At 38.3% G+C, this 27,994-nt stretch overlaps 1 protein-coding gene across 5 annotated transcripts in view; it reads right to left on the bottom strand.

Moving 5' to 3' along the window:
• ROBO1 (roundabout guidance receptor 1) overlaps positions 1-27,994 on the bottom strand; it is a 735,419-nt gene that overhangs the window by 378,790 nt on the left and 328,635 nt on the right. For 4 of the 5 annotated variants that reach the window (XM_032207881.1, XM_032207886.1, XM_032207883.1 and 1 more), the window contains exon 3: positions 4,242-4,325. The exons of the other annotated variant lie outside the window; for it this stretch is intronic. In XM_032207881.1, the coding sequence (XP_032063772.1) occupies positions 4,242-4,325 (84 nt within the window). The remainder of the gene's footprint in view (positions 1-4,241; positions 4,326-27,994) is intronic. 5 annotated transcript variants of the gene reach the window in all.

Below are 27,994 nucleotides of genomic sequence, written 5' to 3'. Positions count from 1 at the left end.
TTAATAAAGATGTCATTATATACTCTGATGCTCAGTCCTACCACCTAGTTCTCCTTTCAGCATCTAGATCCAAACTCATGGAGCAGGTAGGATTAATTACCCTCATCTTTAAATATCTACATTTTTGCTAGTCACCTAACGTTCCCTTAAAGTCTTTACAGAGAAACATGTATGATTACAAAGCACTCCATAAAACTGCTTCAGGTGTCCTTCCTTACTGTAAATTAAATACAAGACAATGTATTTAAAACATATGCTTTCATGCTGTGATCTGGCCTGCTCTTTAAGCACATAGTTAATATAGTCATTCAGATTTTTATTATTATCTTAACTATGCAATTATTTTCCATGTTGACCTTGACAGAGGAGAATTGGTCTGTTGTGAAGATGCAGACAAGGTTGTCTTCCTGACTCAATTCTTTCAACTCACATATTTACAGTTTTTTGGTGTTTTGTTGTTGTTGTTGTTGTTTTTAACCATAAAACTTTTGCTGAATCAATCCAGGTATATCTACCATCTACATTATGCTATATAGGTGGTCAAACCAGCTTTTAAATATTTTTTATTCTTAACATTTCTCTCATACCAAATATGCAGTAGAAAATTTTCATATAAGCTCCTTAGGTCTAATATTAGTGCCTTGCATATGAAATAAGCCTCAATGACTGAGTGGGTGCAGTTACACCTCCTCCTTTCTAATTTTTTTCACCCCCTTTTTACTTATATTATAAATACTTTCCAACACTGATCATCTTTAATATATACGTGTATATAGCCACTCCTTTTGGGTCTAATTATGATTATCATTATAATAAAACACTGATGATATATAAAAAGTGTAACAATATATTGGATACCACAATACTGATTAGCAGGAAAAACAAACAAACAAACAAACAAAAAACTAAAGCTGAGTCCTGTAACATACTAAGAATCATGGAAAGTCAAATACAAACTCATCACTTTCCCCCAATGACTGCCTTGAAATTTATCAACAACTTCAATCTTTACTTGAATTAGCTTGGGTTAGTCATTCCTCTCTCCTCATTTAAAGTGATGTTCTTCCTACTTGTTGTGTGGTTACTTCTCAAAGCAAGTATTCAGATCCAGAGTGGAGACACTAGAACCCAGTGGGACAGACAAAATATTTCTCCTAATTTAAAGTGGTTTCAGGAGAACATACTGAAACACTTTGTAGATGTCATGTATATCCACTTAAGAACAGTATGAAACAGATGCATATATTCATCCTGAAAAGCATGTATGGAAAGAAAAATATGTAGAAAAACTGAACTCTAAAACCTGCCACATGAACAAATGTTTTCCTTCTTTGCCTCATAGCTAAACTTATGTGGAACTGGAAGGGAGAAGCACCCTATAGGTATATCATTACTCTTAACATGCATAAAAAAATATATACCTGCTGTATGACACCATTCATACATACTGTATGACACCATCAGCTTATGTTTGTTTTGTGTACATTTAGCCACCTGAAAATAAATATGGAATTAAAAATAAATGGATGCACTTTTTCTGATAATGGGTCTAGACATCCTGCACTTAATCTGAATGATTTTAGGAATGTCAGAGAATTTTCAGTAAAAACCTCTCTAACGGTTTTCCCCTCAGAGAATGCAATTCTAATAGGCAAGAGAGAACAACAACAACAACAAATAAATAATATTTCTGTAAAATCCAGGAATTTCATATTGCTACATAAACTGGACCCACCCATGAATTGGGGGTGCGGGGTGGGGGTAGGAAGCAATTTCACCTATAAGATTGCATTACAGTTAATGCTATTTTTATAAATCCTTACTGATTGCTATAGAAACCTGTCGGATTAGTTTTAATAAATACCCCAGGGCTTTTCCACATAAGCTGGGGCATACACACACAGTGCTACTGATTATTATTACATAGGGGAGGAAAAACAATGGATCATTAAATCTTTAAACATGAAAAACTTAGTCTTTCCTTCATTCAGTCTTCATTCAAATAAAGGCACAAAAACTCCAATGACACAAACATAGCTGTCCTCTCACTTTTCCTTTTTGTTCAGCTTGTGTTTACTTCTAACTCAATTCTGACTTTTATGCTTTCTTGGAAAACACCTATTAAAACACAGTCTCTGAGTTAACATCCTGAGAGCCTCCAGAGAACAACCAGACTGGGGTTTGAGTTTTAAAGTCCTCCCTTGTGACCCCTATTAGTCTCTTGGAGGCAGGTTCGGTGATGGCAATCCCCTGCAAAGGCTGACCTTGGATGTCATACCCAGGTGCATGTTGGTATGGGAGAATGCTTCTCCTTTAGAAGGGTCCGTGGTCTGTTCAGGAAACCCTCACATGCCCCCACTGCCTTAAACACTGCCTTATACATCTTATAACATTCCTTTTGTGTGGGGGGACCAGGCAGCACTTGCACCGCCGCCCGATGTCCATCACCCACCTGGGCATGCTTGCAGTGGCAGGTCCTGTGCTGAGGAAGGGAGAAAGCCTCCAGCCCCTCTCAGAAAGGCACTGGTGGGGTATTAAATCCCATTCCTGCTACTCCTGTCAACAGGGCACTCATGAGGGAGCTCACTCTCTCAGGTCCATGGGCTGTGAGGCCATGGCAGTCACCCGTAACCATCCTGTGTGGAGGGTGCTGCAGGGCTGCAGTCATCCCCAGGCCAGAGGACTCCCCTATGTAAAACTGGAGGACTTGATTAACACTAAGGCAGGCTCATGGTCTCAAACATGGCTGGTTAAACACAGGACCCAAGGATTACAGTTCCCAGCCTTGTTTTCTGAAGAAAAAACAATAAAAATCTAACAGCGAGTTAAAAGAAGATGTCTCTAACCTATATTAATTTTCATTTTCTGAGTAGAATGCGTCCCTGTATATCAGGAAGGTGTGATGTTCCAAACTCAGGAAAAGGGGGGTACATGTAGAAAAAAATTCAGAAGGTAGAAAAGTCCAAGTAATTCACATGCGTCATGGTTCCTGCTATGTTTTTCTAAGAAGGCATTAGTTTTCTTGATTGAGAGAAGATTTGCAGTGCTTTGCTTTCTTGCCCTTTTACTAGAAAAGTATTTTAAACTGGAATACAATTATGTGTCAAGGTTTCAGACCACATGCAGGGATGATTGCAAGGGGTAGATCATGAAAGCTATAATCATGTAAGTGGTCTATAACAGACATAAAGTTTTATGAATGGATAAGAAATTACTCCCTCTCTTTTACATCTTCCTATTCTCTTCTTGTATAATGTAAGACTCTCCTATTTATGCATATTTGACTAAAACATTTTTGTTAATCACTTGGCTATACACAGTTTTATACACTGTGAGAGGAGTCGTTGCACTAGTAATCCACCGATAAAGTATTTACAGAATGTTTTTCAGTTAAATATCCAACAGATTCCTTCCTTCTTCATTCCCTTCTTTCCCTTTCCAGAAGTTGCTCCTACTAAAAGACTTAACACTTACCTTCATAATCTAAGAGTTATTTAGGTCTAGAGCCTGCCACTACTCTGGAGCACGCGTCTTTCAAGAAAACTCTGTGCTCAGCAGTTCTGTAGCTGAGCCCAGGTTGTGGTCAGCAGCACAGCTCCTGGAGCTGGGTGTCACTTCACTGTGCAGAGGAGCTGCAGATTTGTGTCCCTGAAAGATCCCTGCAGCACCACACCACAGGAGGCTGCTTATCCGTGGCTCTTATTTGGCCTAGAGACACATTTCTCTGTTTTATGCAAAACAGAAGTCAGTGAAACAGATTCTTCTCCGAGCACATTTTAATTTCATTTGGACTTCTTTTCCCTGCTGCAATATATTTCACTTCAGCTTACAACAGAAATTAAGTAGTGCAGGCAGTGTGTGCGTGTGTGTTAAGAGAACCTTATGGAGAAATCCCTGCTTTTGGTGTTTGGAAAAATTGTTCTGAGATGATAGATAGCCTTGTGCACTAATATACACAGGAAAGGAAAATAATGAGTGCATTGTTTCAACAATAGAAAAAGACTTTAAACACTTAAATAATCGAAATGTACTATAACAAACAATAAAAGACAGTCATCTTGATTAGTTAAAAAGCACAATAATTCCCAACAGTTCTAATAACATTGAACTTCTAGGGTGATGGTGAAAGAAAGCCAGGTAGCAATGATGGTTAAAAAATTATGTACAGGTGGTAATAGCAGATGAAGGTGGAAAGTGTCAGAAGTAGAAAATCAGGAATATTTTGGAAATTTGCACTCTACCTGTGTAGCCCAGCGAATTGTCACCATTATCAGAGGTGGGGAGTGGTGTCCCGCTGTCGTTTCCCCTCTCTAGGTCGTCGGAGTCTGTCGGAAACAACACCAGAGCTGCTGATGGGGTCACAGGAGTAACAGGAGTTGCCATTTCGATCAAAACACGTCCAGACACAATTAAATCCACACATGACAGCAAGAGCCACAGTGCCAGCACACGGTATGCTTCGTCCTTCCCCCGCCTGCATGGCATTGCCCAGTGAAAGGTGGCTGAGAGCATGGCCCTGGGTCTCCAAATGCTGCCCGCTGTCCCCCTCTGCCCTGTCCAGCTTTCCTCCCGCACCTCAGCTCCCACTTTGCCGCCTGAGCCGTGCGGTGGCCACCCAGCCCACCAGCCCGTGCAGGCTGTGGTGAGCATATGGGGACAGGGAGGCAGGGGAGCTGAATGCTAGCATTGCTAATTTTCCACCTTATTGTTAATCAAAGCTATTGACTGTGATCACTCGCCATCATCGCTTCATCTCCTGGCAATTACGGACCCAGGGGACTTCACCTCTTAGCAGAGAGGGGATGACGGGGAGGGGGGACTGTGCCTTGGCAAGCAAGGGGGGCTGCTCTACCTCTCCTGGAGGATGGGGCAGGAGAGAGGGGCAGGGCTCCTCTGTGAAAGGGCAACAGTTATGCAGCATAGGAAGTGGGATGCATTTTTTGAGCTGAAAGATGCTTGCAGGGAAACACTCAATTTTAATGTCACGTTAAAAAAAAAGAAAAGAAAGACAGCTGGTCAGCTAAACACGAATGGACATGTGTTTTAAGTCTCCAAGATAAATTGCTGATCAAAACACTACAAAGCACTGTGAAGGTAACTCATAATAATGAACTAAATAATTCAAAGCAAAAAAATAAAATAAAAACCCCAGTGGCTCTGAAAACAAAACAGCACAACCCAGAGGAATTTGTTGTCAATATCACTAGATCTTTTGACTTGTCTGTAGCTGTGAAACTGCAAATTAAACTTTAATTATATTTTTTAATTTACTTTTGATGTTACACAATGCATACATTCGTATTTTGTTTAAAAAAGCGGCAAGAAGCAAATCTGTTCTCAAGATATCACTAACACAATAGGCTGCATTTCTTCTTCTTTTTGACAGGTGTCAGACAATTTATTAATGATTTTAAAGACTCTAAATAGGAAAAGATCTGTTTTACTCACACACAGAGGCATGTATTCCTGGACTTCCATAATGACTGAAAGCAAACGTTCCTTTTCAATAAAACACACTTGCTATTAAAAATCATCTTGGCTTCACAAAATTCCTAAAGAAAATATGTATGAAACAACACCGTAAAAAACATAAGCAGTTTTTTCTTTTTGGACACAGAATTTTACTTACTCAGTCAATCTAATTTTTAAAATGTGATGCTGAACATTTATATTCTCCATTTGTCTGCTAAGTACTCTTAGAGAGACAGCATCCTCACAAATCCATAGCTTTTTAAAGGAAATCTTAAAGGAAAGCAAAAAGAAAACCAAAATCCTCAGATCAATCCAGTTGAGCGGATGCACTGGAAAAAATATTTATTTAAAAAATAGTCAATTAAAAGAACTGACAGCATGCCTTTTAAATCACTGTTGTGCAAATTAAAAAATGAAAAAAAAAAAAAAAAAAAAACCACCACCAAGATAGTGTTTCATCTTGGCAGATGAAAAAAGTGAAATATGTTCATTTATTGGTCCATTTATCTTTGCTGGCTCACTAATGGCCAATGTCACGTACATCTTTAAAGCCTGATCTGAAAATTGCTGTAGAGTGACGGGTCCAACACCGCTTCTCCGGATTGCTCTCTTATTTGCATTCAAGGGTTGATTGGGTCAGAGTTTTAAAATTACAGCAGTAAAGGACAGAAGGATAGGACTTTTTTATTAAACGAAGAGGCAGAGCCTGTGCATACTTTCTTTTGGGCAACTGTTTATAGCCAACTAGAAAAAGCTCAGACTGGGATTTCAAGCAATGAACCTGCCGATCATCATTCTGAAAGATGAATTGCTTTCTAGGAGATTTAACTGCACACTACACAAAATGATTAAGAAAGGAGATGCACCAAAATCTCCTGGTATGTTCTACATGAGAGCCTAAGGCATACCATCATGTGCAAAATACGATTACTAAATGAATTGGCCTGTTTTGACCAAGATGCTCCCTAAGACATGGCATTCCCAACAGTGGGCCAACCCTCTGCATAGCAGACCTCTCACAAAACTGTCACTGCTAATGACCTTTAGTGAGGCTCACTGTGGGCTTTAAACATGAGCAGTCTCCATTTCAGGAACTCTATATTTACTCCAGCCAACAGGACATGAGAGCAGAAGCTCTAAACCTAGGCTACAACTACTTGCAGCCATTTAGGCATGAAAATCTTGCCTTCAGTCCCTGATGGTGATGGAAATGAGGAGGTTAGTCTCATTTTTAACACTACTCATATATATCATATATCATATGTGATATTTGCTAACGACCATACCCTTACTATTTATGATTCAAAAGCACACGAGACATCATTCCCTCTCACATTCTTTGAGAAATGCTACTTTTCAGCCTGGTCATAAGAAACACGCTACTCAGCTAATGCTAAATCATGTGTGGAAACTGCCTTCGCTAAGGAATATCACTGAAGTCCAGTACTTGCTACGGGTGAATTCTCCCCATTTCACTGAAGGATAACTCTGCACTCAAGTCTTGCATTTAAGGCTTTGGACCCCTGCATTGAGGTGAATGCTATTCCTTTGCTTCTGAGTCCCTGTTAAAAGAAATAAGTACCACTGACTGAAATTACACATTTCACCATTAGACTGCCACAAAGACATTCTGTCAACTGTGAGGCAAAGGGCCTGGATGTTAAGATGTGATCTATTTTCTCATGACTTCCTTGCTGTAGGATCAGGTGATTTTCCACTTGGCTTTGCTAAATATTATGAATAATTTTAGATGACTACACTTTTTGAACGAATTACCATGAAAAACAAATACAAAACACAACAAAAACAACAACAAACAAACCAATAAGTGAAGGAAATGAATGTGATAGCCTGGAACTGATTCACCTGATGTATGAAAAATTTAGAGCTCAGTCTAACTCAAAGCAGGGGCTGAACTCAGAGTCCCATTCCTCAGAGAAATGCCATAATCAGTCTACAGCTGGGCTCTCGCCAAGTTCAAAATAGTAAAAAGGGGTAGAGGTTTCAGAGAACTGACAGAGATGTCCCTCAAAACAACCCTCCAGTAAAATTATATGTCTTGGTTGAATATCTGTATCAGACAGAAGGAATTTAAACCAAGGTCTCCGACATACTAACTGCTCAGAAAAGTCAGAAATAAAACTTACACTTTAAAAGATGGTTAATCAGTAATTGGTTGACTCATTAAAATATAAAAAAGGAAAAATAAACAAAAAGACACAGCATTTTATTACACCAGAAAACAATTTTTACTTTAAGTAAAAGGAGTGGTTTTTGTTGTTGTTGTTTTTGTTTTTGAAGAGGAGGATCAAAAGTGAAGCCTTGAACCACCAAAGAAAAAGGGAAAAAGGAAAAAAAAAACACTTTTTTTTTTTTTTTTTTTTAATCAGTTGCTATAACACTTTTCTTTCACAGGAGAAGCATTTGAGCTATGCCTCATTTGAGAGAGGGAGCCCCTCACCATGATGAAAAAAGTCTCCTTTACTCTTTCCATGGCCATCTCTGGAGCCACCATTCATTCAGTTAAGCACATACATTATGGCATTAAAAAATATGTATATGTATTTTGACTTGATAAGAGAGTTCTAGGTTTCCCAACAGTGAGTGGTCTAGATTCTTAGGGGACGGGTTTCAGGTTTAGTCAGTGCAACCAAAGCACAGATGCCACCTGTGAAGCAGCAGGAGGATTTGGCTTAATCACAAAAGTTCTGAACAAGTTTAGGTTGTCCATCTGAAGATGGATAGCACCAAAAATTTATGTCAATGTGTGGAAAATTTTCCAATGAAATTTCCACTTAAAAATCTGTAACTTACTGTATTTTATTGGACTGCCACAGTAGCCACTAAACACCTTTTATGATTTCATTTACACATCTTTAATTATTTTTAAAATTATCAGAAAATCCAAATCCTAAATACTTGCTTTTCATTGCCTTGCCTAGTAACACCTTAAACCTATCATTCACATTTACTTTCACAGCTACTTACATTCACATGCTTGGTGCAACCCTAACCTCAAATATTGTATTAAACTTTCTTTTAGACATGGTTCAACTATTTATATGAAGGTCTGGTCGTGATTTTAGCTTGAACAGAATTAATCTTTCTCGATAGAGGCTCACACAATGGTGTGTTTTGGATTTTTGATCAAAACAGCAGTGTAACCCGCTGAAGTTCCAGCTGTGAGCAGTGAGCAGTGCTCACATAGAGCCAAGGATGTTCCAGCTCCTGGTGCTACCCCTGCCAGCGAGGAGGCTGGGGTGCACCAGGAACAGGGAGGGGACACAGCCAGGACAGCTGGTCCAGGCTGCCCAAAGGGATGTCCCATGCCATGTGGCATTGTGCTGAACAATAATATGGGGTAAGGAGGAGAAGGGTGGATATTTGGAGCGATGGTGTTTGTCTTCCTGAAGAACCGTCCTACGTGCTGAGCCCTGCTTTCCAGGAAGTGGATGATACCTGCCTGCCAGAAGGAAGCAGTTAAGGAATTCCTTCTTCTACCTGGCTTGGGTGTGCAGCTTCTGCTTTACCTTGTGAAGAGTTTTTATCTAAACCCAGGTTCTCACACTTCTACCTTTCTGATTCTTCCCCGATCCCACATGGGGAGAACAAGCAAGCGGCTGTGTGATGCTGAGCTGCACACTGCGGCTCAGCCACAAGGTCACCACTGATGTTTTTTCCACCAGGAACAGAAAGTAATGCTACTAGTTATTACTTCCTTCATACCAGGAAGAGATGTCTATATGCCACATCTTATTGAAGATGCACCCTTAAAAGTCCCCAAATGATTCAGTATTGATGCCCCAGCACATCTTCCTCCATGACACAAATAAATGCTGAAAAGACCTTCACAGGCACAACTTCTTTCTACTGTAGGAATCGTGTGTATCTGAAATACTACGGTGATCATACTTTATCTAAGTTAAAGCCACTTACTGAAAAATGTCTGACTACAAAACTGTTGCTTTATTTAATTCCAAAACATAAATTTCATTATTTTTTGTTAAGTTTCTCTGACTTTCACTATCATCATCTGCCTGGGGGTACAACATTTGGAGGAAACAGCATGAACAGCATTTTGCAAATGAACATTAATAAAAGATTAGTGTGAAGCAAATGAATATAAACTACTATCAATATTAGAATTGTGTTCTACAAATTGGATCGATTCCCATTGATTCCCCTCTAGTGATCTAGAGGAATTCAGGAAGAGAGGTCAGAAAAAAACAGCTCTGGCTACAAACCACAGACTAAGATGAGGAAATAAATTAGTAGCCTGTTTTTTTTCAGTACTGTGATTTTATCTAGGCTTTCACTGGAGTTACATTAGTAAAATAATATAATATGTCTTAAGGGATACTTAATTCTATTTCATCATTTGGTTATCTATAATGACAAAACATCTTGTTATCAAAGCAAGGTAAGTAAGGATAGTACTTGAGATCTATAGTTTAAACTAAATTAATGCATCTGCGATAACTCACTTCTGTGAAGTGAAATAATACATAAAATCATACATTAATTCAGAAAAAATATGGACAAACTTTCCAGCACTTAGACCTATTCTTCTGATCTGGAATGAAAAGGAAAAACTTCAAATGTATGGGGAGAATTGGAAATCACCATGCCACTCTTAAACCATTACAGCTTTCCAAACACAGTTCTATATCAGAAGCCTATGTTGCATATGGCTGATTAATCTGGAGGATATCTCTATCAATGTCTTATATTAGGTGAAGGGAAATATTCTATTATTTTAATAAGACTTAACAGCACAACTTTTTAGAGATATACTCACATTCAGCCATCCTTCTAAGTACTTTAAATCAGGTTACTTAAGGGACTTATGATCATTTTCACTAGCTGAAGGTATCTGCAAGTAATTAGGGAGTTCTTCATTAAAATTTACACTGCTCAGCTGCCTCATCTTAAAAGTTAAGAAAGGTTTAAGCTTAGGGAAAAAGACAAGAATTTGTTCTCACATAATGGCTTTAATCTGAGGATTTGGCTCAAGTATATTGGAAATAAAAATGTAAGGATGCTTTTTATTAATAGCTTATACAAGTATAGTCTAGCAACTCAGTAAGTTAACAAAAAAGTACATTTGTGCACAGGTACAGAGACATTATCGACTAGGCACGAGAGAATTTTCTGATGAGAACATATATACTTCATGGTATAATAAAACAACCCTTTGGGTCAGATTCTTCTGAAACAACTACAAATAAAGCTTCTATTTAACCATTTGGGCACCTTTTTTTTTTTTTTTTTCAATTGTCTTCAAAGAACGATGAGTATTGACAGAAACCCAGTAGTAAATGCTATTTAAACACCTTTCCTTCCTTTCATTTCTATGCTACATTCAATAACAGCCTTTAAATCACTAAAAACTAAGCAAGGACTTCCAGCTGTCTCTTTCTGTCTCTCTTCTTCAGTTATTATTTTCTTTTTTCACCTTGGCCTATAAGTTTTTCTTGCCTTTACTGTTTCTCTTCTCCTCCCCTGTCCCACTGGAGTGGGGCAGTGAATTGTGAATTCTCAGTGTGCTGCTTTTCTCTCTACTGGGCTTCTCCCCCAGCAGCAGCTTCAGTGCAAGCCCAGCAAATGCATTCCATGGAGTACCATAATTGTGTTTTTTCTTTTTATTTATGAATTCTGCATTACTTACTTTCCAATTCTGAAGTTGAAGTTCTACATGGGTTCCATCATACAGGAAGCCATACAACCATGGCAACAATTCTAGCTTAATAGTTCTCAAAACCTGATATTTATTAGCGGGCACATAAGTATGCACTATAAGAAGGCTTTGATGCTTCCTATCTTTTCTGTTTAATTGTCCTCTCTGAACTTCCCCATCCTGCCTTCTACTTAGCTCTTCCCTGTACTTCTTGGGTCATCGCTTGTAGCCCTCTCCTGCTCTGCATCTGCTGCCATTTCTTTCCCATTCTTTCTAGACCAACCTGAAAGCAACAGCCCCTTGGGCTAATAAAGTGGTGCTGGCAGCACATTAACAGGTGGCAGCTCAGCTGCTTTAGTTGCAGGGGTATGTAGGGACACATCTCCAGCCTGTATGAGGCACTACGATTAATTAGGACAAGCAGTTATGTGCTAGGGAAGCATAAATGGATTTATACCAGGATTTTCTTCTTTAAGGCAACAGGAAAGCTTTCTCCAGAAAATGCAGACTGAATAATTTATTTTGAAGTACTCGCCCATCATCTTGACTGTGTTCAATACAACAGATGTGCAAGAGTAGGCGTGCATTTCTTAGAGGACTGAACAGAACATTCCCAGCTTGAAGGGGACAGCAAGGATCATCAAGTCCAACTCCTTAACTTCTTTTCATATAAATATTTGCATTTTCCTTTCACTGGAAGCGCTGAACTTGACCTTGCTTTAGGGAATGTCCTTTCCCCTATTGGATGTCTTATTAAGTTTTCTTCCTTATGAGAATTAAGATGTTTCTCAGGTGAGTTCTGATGATTGTGGGAACCACTATCAAGAGATTTAAATACATGCAACCAAGTATAGCTGAAGAACAGGTTTCACAAGCTTCCTGTGCTATCCTCCAAACCCACTGGACTTCTTGCAATAATCAACTAACCCCATGGTAATCACCTCAAGGAGACCACACCCAGTCCTTCAGGCTTTAACCCATGAATCTGCTGCTTCTGTTACTCCAGTTGTGAGAGGTTGGTTTGAGCCTGAATTATGCAGCAGCTTTTTAAGTAGCTACCCCTAATATAGTTGCTAAAAATCAGATTCATTTCTCTTTACTATTGAACTGGAGCATGGGATTACCCCATGAACAGGAATTAAACCTGCAAAGAACCCACAATGCTTAATTACTCCTTATTTTCTTGAGTTGAGTGATAAACTTAAGGAAGCTGATGATTTTTCCTTGCTAATGACTCTGTCACGGACAATGACACTTGAGGAACTAATTCAACACACCAACCCCAACAGCCTTGCAGCCACATGATTTAAAATAAAACTACTGTAAAAATGAACATTGGATTTACACAGCTTAAGAGCTGAGAAAGCTTTTCCTCATTCCCTTGCTTTTCTGTATACAGTCATCTTTTGAGTTGTCAAATATATATGTGAAATGCAGCTGTGTCATTTACGTTTTATAAGCCTATCTGCAGAACTCAGCATGAAGAATAATATTAAATCAATGTCTGTCAATGTTGTGTTTTTTTTTTTTTTTTTTTTTTTTTTAAGAAAGAATGAACGTATTTATAGTAATTCACTGCCTTGCAAGGGAATACACTGGCACACTAAGCAAGCCCTTTGAATCTGGTACAGCAACTACAAAGTCTCCTTAATACTACAAGAATCCCAGGCCCATTATTCAGGAAATGCTCCTAGCGACATTGCTCTTTATTTTTTATTCCTCCTTTTGCAAGGACAACATTTTGAACCATTTTCCTATCACCTTTGCCAACATGTTCTCTACCTTGCAGTCATGACTTCAGCCACACAATGCTGAGCATACATTAGTCTTTACCATACAGAAGTCTCACGGAAACAAATCCTGCTGTTGTTCCTCTGGGCGTTCCCTTCCTTTTAGACTTCCACAGCCCCAGACCTTCGGCTATGACACAGAAGCCTGCAGGTATGGCAGGCTCTGATGGCCCTCTCTTTCATATTTAAAGACACTTGTGTTGCATTTTAGCCTGTCTTCTGCACAAAGCAGAACCTGGTAACACCATATCCTTTGGGGTGATTTGACAATTAAAAAAGGAGGAGGTTTTAACCCTGTCATAGTTTGATATTAAAATCCTTGCAAACTAACAGTAAAGTAGTTTGGTTTTAGCATGTACAGTGAGGATTTTGAAGTGAACACTGCAAACAAAAAAGGCAAAATGCAATGTAAACAAGAGATGGACTTGAAAAACACACCATGTCAATCAGTATAGCTCTATAAGAATAAATGTACAGCAAGCTCCAAATGTCATCAAATCACACATACATAGGCACACAAAGTAGTAGTAAATCAAGTCTGTCCAGAATTTTCTTTCCTATTAATCTTCCAAGACAGTGAATTAGCTGGAGCTATCAAATGATTCTCACTTGCAATATAACTTTTTTTCTTAATCCAAAGAATGTTTTCTTTTATCCATACTAATGGAGGTAAGTACTTCGAGGAAGGTTTTGTCTTTTGTTATTAGATCATGGGGGTTCTCTCCGAAAAGCTCTTCCTAAGAGCTACTGCTTTTGTACCACACAACGAAATGCATTCTACAAAGGTTTTTAAAGTTTGGTTCTTGGAGAGAAGAGAAGCCGTACAACAGGTGTTCCTCCTTTCTTTGTTTACCTGAGCTGACTACTTGCTAGTAAAAATCATATCCTTAAGAAAACAAATGACTGAGCATGTAAGCATTTGCCTGGAAAATTTGATATTAGGCTGAAGTCCTTTCTTGTTAAAGCAGCAAAATGCTCCCATTGACTGTATTCAGGGCTCTGTTAGCACAGCTGTGAATACTTCAGGGAAACGGGAGAAAGAGCCACAAATAAAGAATTAGCAATTATTATCTAGGTCATAACAAAACATACACATATGTCCCAATCAACTTAAAAATTCAGTGTCTGAACCAGGAAAGTTTCACAGAATGGCAGTAAGTTAATTTAATATTTTACAGTAGTACTTTAGTATCTTCCAGCTGGCAATCCCATTTCTCAGGGTGATTAATATCAGCCACAAAAGAATGCACCGGGTCAAAAATTACTCCAAGTTTATGAACTCAAACTCCAGACAAAATAGAAGTACGATGAAATGAAATAGCCAAGGAGGATAACAATCAATAACTCTTCTATCTTGTCAGAATTCAGCTCTGCAAAATTAATACCAGATAAGAAATCACACAACACAGCAAGGGGTACTTGGGTTTACAAGGATCTCCAGATACCTCTAGATATTGTCAATTTGTAATATTGTGTACATTGAGCACAGGAATTACTAGCTAGAGGCACTAATTTTGAAACAAAATAAGACCTTCAATAGATCCATGGGAACTCCTGAAATAATTAGAGCTGTAACTGAAAGCGGAGAGCCCAAAGCAATAAAGAATGAACGCTGAAAAATGATATGCTTTAAACTACACAAATATGACGAGAGCGATGCCAGTGTAAATAACAAAAGCATCCACGTCAAAATTGTGATGAATAAGGGTATCAAGATGACAAAGACGGACCAAATCACATATCCATGCTCAAAAGTAACTGGAAATTTCAGATAAATTGCCCAATAAGACATAACCTTATAAGAAACTTTGTGTTGGTGTCAGAAAATTTGTGTTGGTATATGCAGAACAACATCAAAACAGCAAACGCAAGGAAACACTTATGCCACCTTTAAAAAGGAAAGCCAGAAAATGTTGGTGATCAGGAAATTACTTCTCTTAGTAAGGGACTCATTTATCATCACAGCAATAACTGAAAGGGGAAGTACAGATTACTAAGAATATATTGGGTCTGATTTACTTATAGAAAGTTTTTGAAATATATCATTGCTGGCTAGGTCACAGCTTTAATATCTCTGGACTGAAGTATAACAATGTATAGGAAGTAAGGGTGAGAGCTCGAAGAAAGAAAAATTGCTTTAGCAACCCCCAATTGTTTGTTTGTCCTACCTTCATTAAATGTGTTGGTGCAGCTGCTTTGAGCAGGAAACAAAAAATACTTCTGAAGCAATATTACACATATCATATGTTTTGAGCATGATTGGTTCCATATTGTTGGGGCCTTCAAGTGCCTCTAGCAGAATTCACCAGCAAATTTTAATGTGTCAACCTGGATAAAAGTCAAAAGTATTCCTATGGACTAGGGATCCAGCGCTCTAAGAGGGAAGGAGATACTCTGTCTGCAACCTGACCCCAAGTACTCCCCCAGGGGTTCCTCCCTTGGGCTCCTGGTGAGAGCAAGCTGAGCCCTGAGGTGGCCACCAGCCACCCTCCGAACTCCTGCATGCCCTGGTGCTCTCAGGGTCCCTCTCCAAATTTGCACAGTTGGAACCTCAAACCCAGGGCTACCCCAGCTCAGTGGCAGTGGGGTTAGCAGCCCCCAGCCATGTGGGCAACACCTTTCCTACCTAGCCATTGGGGGAACCTATAATCAGGCTAGGTTTTAAGTTGAAAACTTTAGGTCATTGCAATGACCCTTTAATATTTGCCCTTCAAACGAAAGACATGGAACACAATATAAATGTACCACATAGCAGAGCACACCAGAAGATCAAGTCATTAATAAATATGGAGCTGTAGAACCAGATCTGTGCATGTAGCCTATCAGTTGCAAACAAGTGGTGGCTCACAATTCATTCAAATATTATTAGTATTGCTAAATTTAAGGTAACAATCTGGCTAGTTTGGAACTTCATCACATGACAATATTAAATAATTCAAGTTATATGCAAGATGATTTTAAGTAGTGTATTAAGCTTCTACCATATAATAGACTGAAATGGAAAAAAGCATTTAAGATTTTTACATTAAAATTTATTACTTAAAATTTATTTCAGTGACTTATCTGGGAATACAGGTAAGAAAGATTGTGGAAAAAATAAACCTAAGAGAACAAAACAAAAGCACAAGAACATAGAGAAAGAAAAGTATATTTAGCATATTAAAGGCAATTAATCATCTTTCACTTTCATTTTAGGAGGCCAGACTACAGAAAATTCCCAGAGAAACACTGTAATTTCAGAAGGTGCTAGATATGAAAAAATGAGACTAACACATTGGATCATATAACAAATCCATCTAAAAAAATGATCTGACATTGAACACTGGTTAGAAAGTTGAACAACACAAAGTAGATTGGTATTGTTTTATTACACCAATTTAACATCTCAACAAGAAAAAAAAAAAACTTGCCTCAAAAGATGATAAGGAAATTTAAGCTTTAAAACAAAAGAAACCATACTGAGTTTACCAAATTATTCCCATTATTCAAGCCTTACAGTTTATCTAACTCTACTGAAACTTGTGTGGTTTTTCTCTGACCAGAGAGTGACCAAGGAGACACGATATGATCTTGGATGCAAAATGTTGGACGTAAATATGCTGGAAGTGTATCTAAATGCTCAAAGCTGAATACAACTGGAGCTTTAAGCAAGTCAGTGAAAGAGAGTTCATGTCTGAGATAAAGGTTGTTTCAAGCATACTACAACAAAAGCTTCTAAAATTGTTAGATATTTTAGGATTTTCTCTTAGCTATAAAATGAAAACAAACATTTGCAATGAAAACAAACGTTTGTCACTGGAAATAATATAATGAAAATAAAAATAATCTAGGATGTTTTCCCTACAGATTTTATTTTGCTCAACTGCTATATGACAAATTGTCTATTTCATTGTTATTTCATAGCTATTTCTGAAAATGTGCATAGTCTCAGATAAGGCATTGATATACACAACATAAAGAAAGTCATGTTTGGTGATACAAGGTAAACTGGGTGAAAAAAAATTGACTCTAGACAAAGACACACACACAAAAAATGTTCCCATAAGCATCAACTGAACATTAACTGGCATTACACTGATTGGCACTCATGCCTAAGAAGGCTCCCTAGGTAAGCTCCTGCCTAAGCTTGTCTCATCAGCTTGAAACTTGAACATAATTATGTTTGACTAGATTCAGGCTGAGCATGTCTCAGGGTCCTGGCCCCTCAGTCAGCCAAACCAGAGTCCTAGACAAAACTTTACTGGTTTTCCTGCCACCTCCAGACACAGGTATCTTTCTCAGGGAAACCAAGTGGTCAGAGAGAAGTTGGTGTGTGGCAAGATCTCAACCTAATATGGAGACAAAATGTAACTGCACCTCAGGTCCACTGGTACAGACATAGCTTTGAGACTGCTGCCACCTTTATTCATGATTGTGGTTAAGATTAGCAAGTGAATTCAGAAGAGTCTGGAGAAGGATAGCCAGCAGATGCAGGCTGTGCAATAACAGAAACCTTGTTCTGTAGTAAACTAGGCTAAAATAAAAGACTTTCAAGCCCTTCCTATCTCAAATCAGATTGATTTTTCCTACATGACATAATCTGAATTATTACTCTGAACATGAACTACACATTTCATAAATCTGAATGACTGACATGGCTCCAATTACACAATCTAAACAATCATATTATTAAAATTGAAAAAAAAGAGGCAATTCAGAAGAAGAAAAAAAATCATATGAAGATTTTTCTATCAGTATAGAATTAAAATTTAGTTGAATTTAAGCTGACCCCTCATTTATCATATTCAGTGGGCAAGTCAGTTAATGACTGTATTGATTCTCTTTTGTATTCATTTTTTTCTATATACCATCCAACCAAGGTGAAAATAACCGTAAGATATTAATTTCAGAGGAAAATATTTTGACAATAAATATTTGAAGGTGCAGTTAAGAATGAATATTATACAGTAGATTTAATGTACTGAAGTTACCGGGCATATCTGTTGAATTATAGTGGGAAATACGGCATAATATGCACTAAATGATCCCTGGAAGTAGTGTATTACTAATAACTAAAACAGACTTCAACAGCATTATATCATCTGAGGATCTGATACACGTGAAGTTCCACTTTTATGATAAACTCAGGAGTACTGGGTTGCTTGGGAGCCTTTGATTACTTGGAGAATAATGATGAAATCTGAGATCATGGTTACCCCAGCCCACCAGTGTCTGAAGATGAGAAGAGGGAAAATACATGCCATTTCTATGCACATCTGATTTGACAGGCATCATATGGAGTTTGTTTTTGTGCTTTCACTGAATTGTAAAGAACAGAGCACATGACTTCCATCCTAACATTTGCTGGTTTGAAGAAAAGTCAAGCAGTGAGACAAATGGAAATGATCCGTCTTCCAGAGGGAGAATGAATGCTCCACACTTTGTGCAATTGCCTTCAACCTGTGACTAGAGGTACAAAGCAGTCTGGACTAGTAAGTGATCAAAACACAGCACAACTTATTTAATACACTACCAACCAAATATGTCTTTTAAAAAATCCTGCAAGCATTGCCAGTTTTATTTATTTATTTCCCTTTCCCAACATGGAACTCCTCTACCCTCCTTGTTTAATAGGCTTTTAAACATCATAAATAATGATCTGACCTTGATTTGTAGATAGAGTAAGTCAGTTATTTCATTATTCATGCTTAGAAAATGTAATCTTATGCAGATTTTTACAGTGTTTTCTTCATTTATAAATCTCTTTCTATATAGCATTTTTTTTTTCCCAATCAAGCCTAAATTTCCCTGTCATTTTTTTCCAGTGTTTCAAACTGGCTGATGTTTTGTGAGCAGAAAACATAACAAAGTTGAAGTCCCATCTTTGTGAAAACTGCGTTCACATGGGCTTCCATTAGATGCTGGAACGTCTCCCTAGTGGGGAAGCTGTGAGGTGATAGGTAAGTTTATCTTACAATTTCTTTAAGCTCTGTGGAGAAAAGAAAAAGAGAGACAGAGAGAGAAAGGGCGAGAGAGCAAGCACATTTGCTCTGTGCTTGCCTTTTTGTCTGTGGCTCCTTTTAAGGAAACAATTGATTTCTTTTGTATTTTTATGACTCGAAAAACTGGAAGCAGATATCTGAGGAAAACAGAACCAGATCTCCTGTTGCAAGGACACTGAATAAAATCCAGCCGTTGTCTCCTGCAGTGCTCAACCACCGGGGAAACCCGGGCTCACCACGAGCCCCCGGCGGCTGCAGCTGGGGCTGCGAGCCCTGCGGAGGTCAGGGGGCTGAGGCAGCGCCTCTGGGGAGAGCCTGGCTGGGGCCCACGGAGCTGAGCTGCAGCTGCTGCTGCTGCTGCTGCGAGGGAGGAGGCGGGGAGGGGGAAATCCAGAATGTCTGGAGGGATGGAAACACCACGGTTTCGCTTTCATCCCTCCAATATTCTCAGAAATCGCTCTGGGGAGAAGAAAGGCATCACTTGAAAGTCGGATTGGCCTGTCTTTATGCTTTGCAGGCATCCACAGAGAGTGGAAATAAAATGATAATGACCAAACATTTAAAACAGTGCAAGCTGCTGCCTGGATCTCAGTGAAGTGAGCGCAACCAGATACACATTCCTTCAACATCGTGACCAGTTATTTTAACCAATGGCACCAAATAATAGGAAGTTACATGGCAACACCCTCACCCCAGAACAAAAATCTTTGCAAGTAAAAAGACTCTTGTACAGTCACAAAGCCACAAACTTGAAACTCAGGAAACTGTAGAAGTGAAGCTGCACAACTGATCTGCCCAATGCTTCCCCAGCCACGTTTTAGGCATTAATTTCGTGACAATGCCAAAGTATTCTTCCAGTGCACGGAACAGGTGATACTCAATCAATAAGCAACCATGAAATATTTGTTTTCTCCTTGTTGTGAATACATATTCCAAGCACTGCTCTAAATAAAGATAGCTTCCTTTTCCTAAGTGACCTGACCTTATAATAAGTGAAGCCCAAACACTGCCTCGGAATTTGGCTTCTTCCAAACCAACAAACTTGCAGTCACTGCTGTTGGAAGTTCTGCAAACATGAACTAACACACTTTTTTCCAAAGCCCTGTGAGCTGAAGTGGCTCTGTTGTCATCTCCATTTCACACACTGAGGTCTGAAACAGAGCTGGGGTTTGAGTCAAGTTCTCTGGAAAATGTTACTCTCTTCAGACTTTCACCATCAAGGCTTCCAGCTCCACAATAAAAGCCTGTAAAGCTGGAGTCAGTACAGGGAGAAGAGGACACCAGCGTTGTTCCCATAGACTGACAACCTCTGCGTTTTGGAGCTTTTCACCTGCTGTATGACAGCATGAGGTGGACTTGTTTCAAGGTTCCTGCCTAACTGGCCCAAGGAGTCAGGCGAACAACTCTGTCCCAAGTGGGACCTCCTACCTGCACAAACATTACTAGACCAATAAATAATTAGTTGATTAATGTAGAAAAGGATCATTTCCAATTGCTAGGAAAGATCTGTTAAGTATGAAATGCATACGTTATTGTCCCTGGATGTGTTTAAATGATTTAATAGTTAATCTACAATATTCTGAGTAAGACTCAAATTTTACATCTACTTTTGCAAAAATACATTTAAATAATGCTGTATGTGAACTTAAAAAACCTGGGTTTATAACCTGTATGGCTATACAGATTTTGATACCTGCTATTTTCTTCCCAGTCCCTCAAATCAAAAAAGTTCTATTGCCATTTGTATGTATGCATCTGAAAATAAAATAAAATAAAATAAAATAAAATAAAATAAAATAAAATAAAATAAAATAAAATAAAATAAAATAAAACTGATTGCTGAGGCAAATTTCTGCATGTGCTGCAGAGAACAAAACTATGCTGACACAGGTTGATATTATATTAAGGAAGCAGTTTATGACTGCTTGGGAAGAAAACAGAGGAAATGTTACTCTAGAGAATGTTTTGACTCTGAATTTAGACAGCTTATAGAAAAGGAAACCTTTAGGAAAGACAGACATTTTGTAAGGAAGATTGCTAACCTGGAAGCCATCGCAGCTACTAAATTTCAAATTTAAATATCTTAATCTGTCACTTATCCCATACAAATCCCATACAGGTATAAAGATGCAGACACCTCTGCAGATCTTTCTTGACTCTATCAAGTTTATAAAACCAGAATAAAAGACTCCTAAGGTATAAAATATACATGCCCACAACAATTCGAAACATGCTCTAATGCCTCTGTTATTACTATAAACTACAGTATCAAAAATATTTCTATGATAACATCTGAGGGCTTCTTAACAAGTTATGAGGAACATAAATTTATCTGAGATATTTCTTAACCACTTAACCTTCTTAACCATTGAAAGTTTAACAATTGTGTAAGTACCACTCTTGTCATACTAATCCTGTACTTTGAAGAGAACATTGTATTTGCATTGTAATTACATCTTGAGAAACATCAGCTGCTGTGCCCTGTGAAAGAAATACTTTTGTTAAGCCTAAATTCACCACTGCTCTTGAAAGCAGGCACTTTGGTGAATGTGTGTAAGTATTCAGTGTTCAGTAAAATACTAGATTATTACACATAACATCATTTGTGGTTTGGAGGCAATGACAGGGATTTGCTTCTACATAAAGAGAAATATCGATACATTATGTATTAAAAATGCTCTTACTGAAGGCATCTTAAATGGCCAAGTGACAATGTGGTCTTACAAACTCAACTTTCTTGGTTTGAGACTTCAAAACTACAAAATCTAACTATGTTTATCAGATATGAACATTACATCTTGACAGATCAATTTTTGTCATTACTATAAACTACTGTCAAAACTGTTTCTGGTATTTCTGCTGTGGTGTGTACTACAGAAACTCCCTGCAGCACTCACACACGACATTTTGCAATACCACACAGTGCGATGCTGGAACAATACAAGCTAGAAATACTTTCCTTCTTCACACACTCTCACTGAACACAAACCCCACATTTGCAAAACTCCTAATTAGCAGGTCCAGCTAATTTGTACTAAGAAATGAACCACAAAATGAGCCTTTCTTTCTTTCTTTCTTTCTTTCTTTCTTTCTTTCTTTCTTTCTTTCTTTCTTTCTTTCTTTCTTTCTTTCTTTCTTTCTTTCTTTCTTTCTTTCTTTCTTTCTTTCCTCTCTCTCTTTTTTTTGCTGGTTGTTTTTGTTTTGTTTTGAAATTTCCATTACATAGAAGCACTTTGTAATCAAACAGTTCTGGGATCACGTCTGGGTGAAGAAACCACAACCGCATGCTATGTAATAGTTTAAGAAATTAGTGACCTTTTAAATATATTAAAAAGTCTAATTTGGAAAGAATAAGTGATGATGTGGTCCAAATATTTTACTTCATTGAGTCTGGGCTAGCTGCAGTAATCCCATATCACTCTGAAGACAAAGAAGTCCTGATAAAAATCTTGGCATCTACAAATGCCACATGGAGTTTCCATGTGTCATTGTTGTATGATTAAATTATCTCACATTTTTTTCCCAATATATTTATAATATATTGACTTTTTTTTTTTTCCTGTTATTTTTCTTCTAAATCTGGGAGGAGGAAAGTTAAATTATTTTTGAATCCAGAACAGAGAAAAATAATTAGCTTAAAAAAACTCCAGCTACAATCTGAAATGGCTTTTCCAGGCATAAGAGGGCACATTATTAAGGCATCGTGTTGTGGGACTTTCCATGGCTTGAGGCAAATGCTCTCCCCAGGTGAAGCCGAGGATCCATCCTTTCTCATGGTTTGAAGCTGCAGTTTCTAACCTTCATGGTTTGTTAGCCAGGTGACCTTCGACCTTTGATCCTGGAAAGACTATTAGCAGTGACTCCAGGAGATTTGCCTCAACAGCACGGCTGTAGGGGAGCATTCCCAGGTGTATTATAAATGCAACTTATCACATCATTCTGCAATTAATCACTGGGATATCATATACACTTAGAATGTGTACATATGGGCAAAGTGAACATATTTATATAAGCATGGAATAAAAATCGCCATTAAGTAGAGATAAGCCACACTGCAACCATAAGGCTGCTGTGACCTGCTTTTATGTGTTTATTCTCTACTTGATCTAAAATCAGAGTTATGCAGGTACTTTGCTTCAAGCAAGATCTTAGTGTTGTGGCTGGGGAAGGTTCTTTAAACAATGCTGTGGAAATCAATGGCATGAGGCCAATTTGACAAAATTCCCACCTCTTCAGATTACATACTGAACTTCAGAATTTGGGGCAGATTTGACTGTAGCAAGTGTAAACACTTCAACACCTGCCATGTGTAGGGCATTATCATAATATCAATAATAAATAATATTCCAGAGCATAGAGGTGTTTCGAAGAACTGTCAGTAAGGAACAATAATATTTCCTTTCTCTACATCACCATAATTTCCACTGTTTACATTTCTCCCTTCTCATCAAGTTACTCTGTTGAATTTCTAATTGTCTTTTTCTCTAAAATTTTTATTTTGGGATAGGAGGCCAAAAGGAAGGTTCCTATAGTGAAAATGTATCACCTGTTAAATTCTGCTGTTTGTTGTAGTTGTAAAAGCATGGCACACCTGGTATAGTAATGTCATATCTAACTACAATATTTGTAAACAATCCTTTAGTCTGTCAGTTTTCCATTTAAATCATATAATGAAAGTGTGTTCCTGAGACAGGAAGAACAGGGGATATGATAATAGAAGGTCCAAAGAAAATGACAAAATAATGTGTTTTTTAATGCAGGTAAGACAAAGCAGCAATGCTTAACTGCGTTTACAGATGTTGAAATATATATCATTCACATGTAATGCAACATGATTCAGAACAGCTGACCTTTTCTTACAAAGAATGAAGAAATGGATTCTCCTACTGGCAATCGCAACCTAAAATGGCTCCACTGACCTAACTGTAACATGAACCGAACACCCCATCTTGCAAAGACTTTTGTACTTTCTATTATGTGCTGTGAGAAGTCCCGCTGACCTCATGGCTTAGAAGGTTAAGCAGGCAACCATGCCTTCTCTTAACAGTTTAGTTGAGTTGTGGTCTAGCAAACGAAGAAACGAGAACTGTCAAGCCTGAAACTAAGCATTTTTGTTCAGGGGCCAACTATCTGGACTGAAAGGAAGGGAAGGATGGAGAACAAGAGTAGAGTCACGAGGATGGAAGAGGGAAGAAAGAAAAGGATTTATGGAGAAATAAGCTCTAACTGCTGACTCATAGAAGCATTTATCAATAAAGTGCATGAGGATATTCAGCATACAGATTCAGTATGCACGTATGACTGCTGAATAGTTTGTGGATTAAGAGCCACAGACACAATTAACAGCCCTCCTGAGCTTTTAAATTCTAATGGCTACCAAGCCTGAAAGTTTCTCTTTTTTCCTTCAGTAAAGTTTATGGGTTGTATAATATGCATTTAAAGACTCTAGATAGTTCCTGTACCCTATTTTGGCTGCATGGTACCCTTTGGTGATATTAATACATAATCAACCATGAAGAAAGAGAAATAACACACTTTCCAGACTATTTTTCCAGCTAACAAATAAATATTTAGTTTGTATAACAAATACGTCCATTAGAACTGAGGAAAATACATAAACCCTAAACAAGCTTAAAACTTGCCTTCAGCCTTCTGCTCGTCTCATTCCACAGTTTCTACTTTAAGACAGAAACAGAGATAAATCATCTCTGTAAATTTCTCCATCATCATTATTAATAGAATTGTATCATTTACACCACCACCATCACCACAATTTAAAGCACAAAGACAATGAATGCACTTCTTCATTACATGGTCTCCAAACACGCAGGAGTACAATATGACACATAAAACATTACTAGTTCAGCAGAACACTGAACACGTAGTTAGCCTTATCCCGTAAACAGCAGTTAAGCATGTACCCCCATTTAAGTATGTTTAAACTACATTCATTTCAACAGGATTTAAGCACATGGCTAACAGTAGTTGTATGCCTTGCAGAACAAGGATAAAAACAGTATGAAATGATTACTGGTTCTACATTTTAATTTTGCTATATCTTTTAAGACAGACTTTGAAAATGATTTGTAAATACATTCCTTTATTACTGAACATTCACTAGTAGACTTGTGCTGTGGAGTCCTAGAATATTACAGTGCAGATTCCTCATATTATACAAAAAAATCAAAATACCTATTATACACAATGTCTTTCCTGTAAAATGATATGCCAACTTTCATAATCGTTTGCTATTCTCTCTTTACAAAAAATTGGTATCTTTGAAACCTCCTAATTACAATAACAAATAAAAAGTCCTTTTTAGTAATAAGGAAGAAAACTGGCACAGAATCATAATAAAGAAAAGCCAGCTGAGAAGCCTGCTACAAAACAATACTACGTATAATTGGTGTTTAATTATGCAGAATTAACAAATGGCAGCAGCACTGGTTGTATTACTTGACCAGGGCTCTTTGCCAAGTCAACAAGCTGGTTTTAATGTAGGAAGTAACCCATTCAGTTATCTGGTGCCTTTGAGCAGGGCCCCGACTGCTGTGTTCTCCATCTGTGTTGCCAGAAACATTTAGCAGAAGAAAGAAATTTGTTGATTTGCTAAAGCAAGATAAATTTCTGTCATTAATATGGGTGAATGCACCAATAAGATCATAAAAAAGTTTTCTAAACATTTTATTCATCTGGTGCCAAAGATTTAGTAGCACCATGAGCACTCAAAATACTAATTAGTATGAATTTGCAGGGTTGATACGTTATACAATAGAATATCGAACATGTTTATTTGAATACATTTTGTCCACTAACCCCTCCTCTTTACATACACACATACTTGAAAGTATTTTAAAACATGCTTAAATATTTATGTTCTCTAGAGAATCATTACATAATTTTCTCCTATGGTAAGCAATTAATTTGCATTTTGAAATGAACACAACTATGATGACACATATGAGAGGTTCCGGCAGTGTCTGCCAGAGCCCCCACTCACAGCCGATCCCCATAGCAGCACTGAGTGCTGTCCTTGCCACCAGCTCCTCTTGCTCCCCACTGCTGCAGCCAGCTGTGGCCACAGAGCTGGCCTCACACCCACCACAAGGTGCTCTGACCCTGCAGAGTTTGCATGAACTTGGAAAAACCTTCCAGGAATAAAAACAGAGAAAGAACAAAAACCTCTGGGGAAGGGGAAGGCAATAAAAACTCTTGGAGCTCCCCAAAAACATGCAGCACTCTGCCCCTGCTCCTTCTGAACTTCACTTTTATGCATAGGTTTCTTTGAGGGTTGTCACCGTAAGAACTGCAGCAGACATACTATCAATGAGTGAGAATCTTTGATGAGAAGTATATTGATGCACATAATACATTTATATTGTATAGAGCTGTTTGAAGGAAGGCAGTGGACTTATTGAAAGCCGCGGAGAGAAGCCAACTGCATGTTTTGATAGAACTGGGAATACGGATTGGAAGGAAGCAGATGTGAGAGTCTCTATCAAGCAAACTTCTCTATAGATTTGCAGAGGTACAGGTTCACTTTAATAGCTGGAGCTGGTGTCAAGATCCTAACTAGTTTTCACTTAGATTAGGGTTGAGATGAGAGCAAGACACAGGAGCTAGTCTCTTGTGAATTCCGGGGGAACAGCTAATTTTGCACAATCTTTCCCGCAAAGAGTCAATGTCACAGGAGTCTGGCTGCAGATGAAGAGAAACTAAGAGCAGAGAGATTCATCTTCTGCTTTCAGTGCTTCTCAGGATGACAGGGTGATCTCAAATCGAGGACACCAATCTGTGAATGACACAGAACTAGATGAGGGCCTCTTTCAGACCCCAGAAGCAGTCTTCCCTCAAAACCAACAGGTTTTAAGATTCAATTCTCATTTTAAACCCCACCCTTACTGGCAAAGAACTGCAGTTTTCTCATTCCTTAATTGCAACACTTTTTCAATGATATTCAGCATCATAAAAGTTGCATGTTATGTTTGGAAATAGAAAGAAAAATAAAAATGTCCCTCTGTGTGTGTATCAGTGTGCGTCTTTACAAAGTTGAGCTATTTCCAGCACAAACACAAGTAAATCTGGACGTCCTCATATATTCTATATTTTATAGGCCCAGTAAAACTTGGTCAAAATCCACTTAAACTTGTCGGTTGTGTGACTTAACCTTTAGGGTAGATTAATTAGATTAACAGACCACATACTGTAGATTCCAGTACTTCCTCAATGGCTATTAAATTACACAGAAGGAATTATGTTTTAGAGCCCTGTTTCCTTAAATCAAATTCCAGCCCTGTCACCTTTCTTTCATTTATTAGACTGCAAAGCTCTTGTTCCTTTCGTAATAAAAACTGAACCTCTGCTAAATTCCATTCTTAGTACTTGAAGTTACTCATGATTATTGTGCTTAGGATCAGATAACTACAAAATCTGAGTCTAAACTGGGAGAACACAGTCCGTAACAGGTACCCTACCAAAGGAATGAAAAGGTGCCATGTAATTTGTGCAGAGGCAGTGGGTGGCACAATACCCCTCAGCTACAAGCCGTGCCCCCTGCAGACCAGAGCAGTGGGTGTGCAGAGTGGGTGCCAGTGGGGCAGAAGGGTGGGCACAGGGTGGGATTCTGGCACGATGCAGAGGAGGCCACTTCGGCTCTCACCGTCATGACTGATAAAGCCAACATGCAGAATGCCTTCTTATTAAGGCACTGCTGTGGGTGAAGAGGGCTCAATAAATTCTTCTGCAGCTTACCCAGCATGGTTGCTTTTTTTTCTCAAAATGTCATCCAGGCTGACAATGAAGATTTTGCACACTTGTCGTGCATTCTCAGACATTATGAAGCCTGGCATGCCCATAAACATGAGCAGAATATCCAGTATTTCCCAGAAAGTGTCAGAGAAACAGTATACACACAACACAACGCGTCCAGTCAGCCAAAGAGAAGTGATGAGGTTTTGGGCTTACTTGAACTTGCATCTACCTACAACCTGTCCTCCATTTTGACCTGTGACAAAAGAACGTGTCTACCGACACATCACCTACCTCGTGCTCGCTGATGCACACTTTTCAACTCA

The sequence above is a fragment of the Aythya fuligula genome, chromosome 1, assembly GCF_009819795.1.
Source record: "Aythya fuligula isolate bAytFul2 chromosome 1, bAytFul2.pri, whole genome shotgun sequence".
Taxonomy (NCBI): Eukaryota; Metazoa; Chordata; class Aves; order Anseriformes; family Anatidae; genus Aythya; species Aythya fuligula.
This window is presented reverse-complemented; position numbering and strand designations above follow the sequence as displayed.